This window comes from Sinocyclocheilus rhinocerous, unplaced genomic scaffold (assembly GCF_001515625.1).
Source record: "Sinocyclocheilus rhinocerous isolate Xijiao unplaced genomic scaffold, SAMN03320098_v1.1 scaffold3526, whole genome shotgun sequence".
Taxonomy (NCBI): domain Eukaryota; kingdom Metazoa; phylum Chordata; class Actinopteri; order Cypriniformes; family Cyprinidae; genus Sinocyclocheilus; species Sinocyclocheilus rhinocerous.
The window spans coordinates 153,689-161,613 of record NW_015653006.1 but is presented as its reverse complement, the minus strand read 5'-3'; the positions used below and the strand labels follow the sequence as shown (position 1 = coordinate 161,613).

General features: G+C 37.1%; 2 protein-coding genes across 4 annotated transcripts in view; one reads left to right on the top strand and one right to left on the bottom strand.

Annotated features, from left to right (window-relative positions):
- The window catches only part of LOC107715486 (inactive rhomboid protein 2), a 73,588-nt gene extending 68,989 nt beyond the window's left edge, over positions 1-4,599 (top strand). For all 3 annotated transcript variants that reach the window (XM_016521639.1, XM_016521638.1, XM_016521640.1), the window contains one exon: positions 3,160-4,599. In XM_016521639.1, coding sequence (XP_016377125.1) covers positions 3,160-3,579 — 420 coding nt within the window. In that variant the 3' untranslated portion in view covers positions 3,580-4,599. The remainder of the gene's footprint in view (positions 1-3,159) is intronic.
- A 641-nt stretch (positions 4,600-5,240) lies between these two features.
- On the bottom strand, positions 5,241-7,015 carry aanat1 (arylalkylamine N-acetyltransferase 1). Its single transcript, XM_016521641.1, has 3 exons — positions 6,743-7,015; positions 6,367-6,521; positions 5,241-6,210 (listed from the first exon to the last, which is right to left on the bottom strand). The coding sequence occupies exons 1-3, from the start codon at positions 6,894-6,896 to the stop codon at positions 5,905-5,907; spliced, it is 615 nt and encodes a 204-aa protein (XP_016377127.1). The 5' UTR covers positions 6,897-7,015; the 3' UTR covers positions 5,241-5,904.
- Positions 7,016-7,925: the final 910 nt, after the last annotated feature.

Sequence of the window (7,925 nt, the reverse complement as noted above, 5' to 3'; positions counted from 1 at the left end):
CTTCCGTCTCCTTTTCTCTCGCCTCGTCTGTCTGTCCTTACCCCCAGGTATGCCGCGGCCGCCGTGATCGGCTCCATCGGAGGGGGGGAGTAGAGCGCAGTCTTGTGGGTACACCTGGCCTGTGAAGAGCGATGGGGGTGTCCGTGAGGGGCTGTCGCGCTGTTTGTTTATTTTATTATTAAAGTTTTGTTTAAACGTTCACCGGTTCCCGCATCCTTCTTCCCGAACTACGAACTTTGTTACACAGTTGTTCATTGTTAGTTCATGTTAGTTCACAGTGCATAAACTAATGTTAACAAACAACTTTTGATTTTAATAATGCATTAGTAAATGTTGAAATTAATATTAACTAAGATTAATAAATGCTGTAGAAGTAGGCTATTGTTTATTCTTAGTTCATGTTAACTAAAGTAGTTAACTAATGAAACCTTATTGTAAACTGTTTCCAGAATATTGTTCAAATTACTGCCTTTAGTTATTATTTTGGAATAAATATAAAAATGCATAAAAACACTATGAAATGTATAATTAGTATTAAAAATATATCCTTCTTTCAGGTGAATCCAATCGGAGTTATATTAAAAATTGACTTTGATCTTCCAAGCTGTTTAATGGCAGTCAGCGGGTGTTGCAGTGCTTCAGTCCAAAAGAAGTGAAATAATAAAAATTAGGCTGCGTTTTACTCACCCCCGATGCATCCTAGGTGTATATGACTTTCTTCTTTCAGACGAATCCAGTCGGAGTTATATTAAAAATTGTCCTGGCTATTCCAAGCTCTATCATTGCAGTCAGCGGGTGTTGCAGTGCTTCAGTCCAAAAGAAGTGAAATAAAGCGCATCCATCCATAATAAAAAAGTGCCTCCGGGGGGTGAACAAAGGCCTCCTGTAGCAAATCGATGCGTTTTTGTAAGAAAAATATCTATATTCAAAACGTAATAATCACTTTAATCTAGCTTGCCCCAACAGTTGTACACTGAAACAGCTCCGGGAGGATGACGTAAGATGTCGGCGTTGTGCTTTATTTCACTTGGATGGATGCACTTTATTTAACTTCTTTTGGACTGATGATCTACAACACCCTCTGACTGCCATTAAACAGCTCGGAAGATCAAAGACAATTTTTAATATAACTCTGATTGGATTCGTCTGAAAGAAGAAAGTCATATACTCCTAGGATGCCTTGAGGGTGGTTAATTCATGGGCTAATTTTCATTTTTGGGTGAACTAACCCTTTAAGAGTGGTTTTAACATGCAGAAGTGTGAAAAAGATTCATATTGCAAACAAATTGTGAACACAACAGAAGAGGCATGGGCATCCTTTCTTCATGCAACATTATGTAATCTTAGAAAACTTGTGTGTAAAGTGCACAAGTCATATGATTGTATTACTTGTAGTATGATTTTTTTTTTGTCCTGTTTGAAGCAGTCTAGACCTAGAAACAGTCAAAGTCATCTGATCAGAGACTTCGGGGCTTGTGTATGTGTAAGATATCAGAAAGGTAGGATGGCGCTAACCAATTTAATGATTTACCAAAAGGAAAGAAAGGGCTTGACTGGCCAGAAGCCCTCTAGTCAGGCTAATGGTTGAGCAAGGTGAACAGTGTTATGTAGGGAAGTAGAGATTGCCTCTTCTTTGTTTACGTCCCTCCCTAGCTACTGTTGGGTCTTGCAGTCGGGATATCGCTCCACTTTGGATGGGTGCTCTACTATGACACTGGTTTAACAATGCTTATAAGTAGAGGAAGTTCACCTGCAGGGAATCCCTCCTTGTTATCTGTCACATACTATGGTCTAGTGCTTAAAGAAAAAGAAGAATCACTATTTATAGTGGGTCTTAGGTATAGAGTGCAGGGTTTGACCTGCTCTCCCCCAGTTAAACTGAGGTGTTTAAGCACATCCTTTTAAAAGGTTGCTCAAGTACCCCTTAGGGTAGAGCAGGGTGAAAGGAACTATGATCAGCGACCCACAAGAATCCATCTGTTTCGTTTTCCTCCTTTCCCAACTGGTATTGGGTCTTGAAGAAGGGATGTGCTCCCCATTGGTAGGGTGCTTCTATAGGGAGAGACACACTTACCCTTTGGATGGCCTTAAGGGTTGATGGCAGAACGGCAGTATAGATTCCCTCTACTTAGTTTACCTCCCTCCGCAACTACTGTTGAGTCTTGAAGTAGGGATATCGCCCCACTTTGGATGGGTGCTCTACTTTGGCCTTGGTTCGATAATGCTAATAAGTAGTGGAAGCTCACCTGCAAAGGAGTCTTTCCTTATTATTTGTTGCATACTATGGACTAGTGCTAAAAGAAAAAGATGAAGCACTATAGCAGGTCTTAGGTAGAGTGCATGGTACAAAAAGCATGGTATGAGCTGCTCTCCCCCAGTTACATCCGGGTCTTTAATACTTGCAAGAAACAATTAAATTTGTCTGTAGTTTCTTCTCCTCCTTTGTTACTTTATATGGTGCTCAACATGCTCTATATGAAGCTTTCAAATGTATGCAAACAAAGAAGTAAACATATGTTGAAGGGAATATTTTCAGTGAATATTGACTTAAATTTTAGACTTTTCCTCAAACAAAACTATCTATGGTTTTAGAAGCCATAAAATAACCTGGATATTCCACTAAACATATTTTATCTGAAATTATAGATGTTTGGAGTGACATGCTAAGGAGGCTAAATTTTCAGTTTTGGGTAAATTATTTAAATTTTATTTTATTTTTTTAAGAAAGTTGAGTCAAGTCACCTTTATTTATATAGCGCTTTATACAATAAAGATTGTGTCAAAGCAGCTTTACAGTGTCAAACAGGAAAATAGTTTGTCAATCATACAAGAGGACAATAACAAAGTAATTTTTTCAGTTAAAGTCAGTTCATTGATGATTCAGTGATGTCATCATCCAATAGTGTCTGTGCAATCAATCAAGCCAACAATATTGCCAGAAATTAAGCATCCCCAACAAAGCAAGCCAAAGGTGACAGTGGCAAGGAACCAAAACTCCATCGGTGACAGAAATGGAGAAAGATTTAACTATTAATTTAAATTGTGCCCGATTGAAATTTTGTCAAAAGATTACAGCATCACTAGCATTAATTGTCTTGAAGGAATGTGCTTTCATCATTTGTGATATTGAAAATGAAAATCTTTTTTCTTATACTATAGGTTGGTCCAGCAGGTTCTCAGTTCGGTTTGTTGGCCTGTCTGTTTGTGGAGCTGTTCCAGGCCTGGCAGATGTTGGAAAAGCCATGGAAGGCCTTCCTGAAGCTGTTAGGCATTGTTCTCTTCCTTTTCTTCTGTGGTCTTCTGCCCTGGATTGACAACATTGCTCACATCTTTGGCTTCCTCAGTGGTCTTCTCCTGTCCTTTACATTCCTTCCATATGTCACGTATGGCACTTTAGACAAGTACCGCAAACGAGCTCTTATTTTGTTGTCGCTGCTTGTCTATGTGGGGTTGATGTCTTCACTTATTGTCTGGTTCTACATTTACCCTATAAACTGGCATTGGTTAGAGCATCTTACCTGCTTGCCTTTTACCAGCAAGTTCTGTGAACGCTATGACATTGATCATGTGGTACACTAACCTTGTTTTTTGTAGACTAAAGAATTTTCTAAGGACTGCAAGGGACTGAGTTAAATAATCAACACTCAGTAAAACAGCAAATAATGTCATGCTAGATTTGAGGTTTAGCACCTTTGTAACCAGTAGAATGTACAATAGTCCATTTATTCCCAAAGCAGTTCTGAACATTTCCGGATAATTTGCAGGTAAACTATGTGTTGTTACTGAAGCCTGTACTATGTCCCTTTAGCTTAAAATGTCTAACACCAAATGTCCTTCCAAAATTATTGTTTGTGGAAACAGTGAGCTTTATACTGTCTTTTCATATGTGCTTACACTTTTAAAGACATGCTTGTTAAATTTTTACTGTTAACTTCACACTAACAATCATTGAAATATAAAATACCATTCACATAAAGATTGATTTCCTGGTACTTCAGCTGTTTGTATTTGTCCAAAGAGCATTTCAGTGAACTACATAAGGTTCATATAAAATAAGAATCTTTTAGAGTTATTTCACTGAACTGGCTATGAATGATGAAGTTTTTTGTTGAAACTTCAGTGACATTCAAAAGAATACTTTATCCTTAGGTCACTTTTTGTACTTCTGTAGACTGCTATAAACCTCTGGCTAGGCTAGTAAAATCTAGTTCCACATTAATGAACACACTAGTGTAGCTTACCATTCTTCTTTTTCTGGATTACAAGCATGTCCTCAGACAACTAAAAAAGAAATGAAATAGATGTGGCAGTAATTTCCTGAATAGTAGGCTCTGTTAGTCTTTTCACTTCTCAGTCCATTTCACATTTCATATGTCATTTAATTTATCATTCTTTTTATCTATCTTTTTTTTTTGCTCAGAATAGAGATCCTGTTTTGCACTCAACAGAGGAGTTTGTTTACAACCAGCTATTAATGTTAATATGTACACTGCATGCATTAAATCATGTGTGTATTCACTTGGCACAGAATGGATTTGTGGTCTTTTGTTGTAGTATCAAAGTCAAATTCAGCTGTTGTTCTAATTTATATTCAGTGCATAATTGTTTACGGAGGACAGCACTTGTGCCTTAAAAGACTACAGGAGTTCTCTTGAACTCTCTTTTGTTATATTTAAAGGTGTTGAAGGTGTACAAATATGATTGGAGGTGAACCAAATAACTAGTGCTTCAAGTAATAATAATAAAAATAGTTTAAAATTTAAATTTTTTTGTAAAACAAATGTCTTTATATTGATGTCCTTCACACTTTTTTTTGTTTAAAAAAAAATAAAAAGTTTTTTTTTAATGTGACTAATTCTCTGTGCCTTATTTAACAAATACATTCATTGTTAATCCAGAATCATTACCCTGTGAACACTACATATATTTACACACAGAGTTCAAAGAGCAATCATTCTGAAAAATTGATTCTTTATTTTCTTTTCAAAATGTACAAAAAATCATAGATGTCTTGATTCAAGACTGTGAAGGCATAGGTGGTGGATTTCTACAGGGAAAGGCAAATGGAAACAGTCTTAACCATCTCATACATTTCGTAATGATTTCTGTTTTGCAACACCTCTGCACATCGAACATTAACTCTTCAATCCTTTGCTATGAAGCAAGTAAACAAGTAATTCTAATCTATAAATCAAATTGTACTAATGCCTAACCAACACAATACAAGTTTCTCATGTTTATGGGATTGTATATTAAACATTTGTCACATTGGCACTCACAGACATAACAGACAACACTGTATGTTCTCTTGTGGCTGTTTTCATGAGAGATCACAGTGGAAAAGTGTTCAGTTGATGCTATTTTAATGCTTCCATAGAATAGACACACATCTAAAGCAGCCACTGAACACAAAAACTAGCCCAAAGTAGAACGGTTAACTGTTGAACCACTACCTTATCTTTACAGCCTTGACCCCCAAACTCACAACACAACAGGAGATCTGTCATGAATTTAAAAATGTGCATGAGTAATAATAATAAAAAAGAAATCTAGAGAAATACATGCCAAATATAATACAAAATAAACAACAATAAATATAAACCTAGTCTATTAGATAACCTGACTTTGAGGCAAAAAAACCTCCCAAGTTTGACATGATGAATATATATATATATAACAAAAAATATATTTTTAGCCATCACTTTTAGATAAGAGAGTGGGATACAGTTTGCTCTGTCCAAACATTTTTGACATCTAACATTTTTTTTGCTATGCTCACCAAGGCTTACAAAAGTAGACGCAAACAGCACTACACCACAAGATATCTATACCAAAACCAAAAGCTGCTTCAACACACCCACTGCTTCTTTTGAAGGTCCAAAGAGCTACATGACTAGTGATCCCTTAACAGCCACTGTTACGGCGAATGAATGCATGTCCCCTTATAGGATAATACATCTCGATGAAGGTAAGTGGCCCTACGGTGATTTCAGAAGGACCTTGCCCCTTAAAGCCAGACTTCTGGTAGAAAGGCACCAGGAAGTCCTCACACATGAGCACGGCGCGGCGGACATATGGTAGACAGCGCAGATACTGCAGGTAACGCCACAGCAAGATAGATCCTTTTCCCTGCTGGCGGAAGGTCCGGTGGACTGCCAGCACATGGATGTGGACAGTAGTCCCATGAGGCTTATGAAGGGTTAATGCATCCTATTAAAAGAGATAACTGAAATGAGTTATGTAATTATAAGAAACTTAACTACACGTCTTTACACGTTAAAAATTCAAATATAATAATACAGGCATATCACTTTTTAATCATTCGTTTCTGACAATAATTAATACATGATTAGAAGATTAGATTACAGTGGTTAGACGGTCCTGGTCCCAGAGCGATCCAATGATAAAAGCGACAAGCCTCCCCTGTTCAAACCAGCCCAAAGAAAGCTCAGGACAGAGGGTTAGGAAGTGCCGGACCTCATCCAGGTGAAGAGGACATTCCCCAGACACAGATATAAAAGCTGAGAGATAAAACGAGAAAATAGCTTTTAGAAAACAAAAACACACCAGTCACATAGTAACCTAACCAAATGCAGTTTTTTTTAATTCAAATTGTAACACAACACTAAACAAATAAGTCGTTACTGTTTTTCTCTTGGGTGATTGTTTCATACTCACAAATAACTAGGCTAGCCTACTGTATAAGAAGATCCACAAAATGAAAAAGAATGATTTATCTCACCCTCTCTCTCTATTTCGAATACACTGATGGCGTCCTCAGTGTTGAGGGAGCGGAACTCGCTGGCGGGGAGCGTGTGCCGACGCTGGCGGCCGGGGGAGATCGGAGCTCTCATGTGGATGGGCTTCAGGAAAGGCAGTGCGCTAACTTCTGACATTTTCGCTGTTTTAAATTCTCTTTGGTGATTTAAATAAATTAATTACTAATATTCAAATGTCCTTCACACGTGTTTGATTTCCAAGAGCTGTGTCGAAAGTGAATCACGGAGAGACGCACTAAGAGCATTTATACCCTTCCATCTGCTTAAGATCCATTAGTCACCATAAGCCTTAAACCGGCCCCCGTTTCACTATTAATCACATTCACTGAAACCGCGTGAGCGTGTTTGATGGTGAAAAGGCAGATATTCTTGTCAAAACCATATTAGACGTGGTCAGACCCCTTATAACAGTGGTTCTCAACCTATTTTGGGCCAGCGCCCCCCTACCCATTATCCAGGTCCATTACCGCCCCTTATTAAATTAAATGTAGGCTAGTCTAATCGTCTTCATTGAATATTAAAGTTTATTATAATTTTGTGTTTATAATGAGGACTATTATTATATTTACAGTAGGCTACCATTCAGATGTTTGGGGTCATTAAGATTTTAAGAAATTAAATACTTTAATTCAATGATCCGAAATTGATAAAAAAAAAAAAAAAAGTAAATTGCTTACTTTCAATAAATTATTTATCAAGAAGAGTTTTTAAGCATGTTGGTGATTTTCAGTGCTTTGGCGATGTTGAGGTTTCTGACACTGACCCTGTTGCTCCAAAGTTTATAGAGACTTTAAAAATTCCTGTTTAGAATATACTCAAATGGGAATTTATACAGAAGAGATTTCAGTAAACACTCTTTTACTGCTGTGTTTTTACCTCTAAATTTTGGGTGGATGTTTTCAATTAGCTTTCAGTGAAAAAATATATTTATCTTTTAGTAATAGAAAATACCCTGTTTGTAAGAACATATTGAATTTCCTGTTTTCTGACTGAATATGGTCATTTTGGTGGGTAAATATCACATTTACACATGTAAATGGAAGAAATGTAAACCCTCCTTTAGCCTACTATATTTCTTAGATTTTGGAGAGTATTCCAAAGTGTGCTTTCAAATACAAAAATAAGAAGATATATGGGACACGTAGG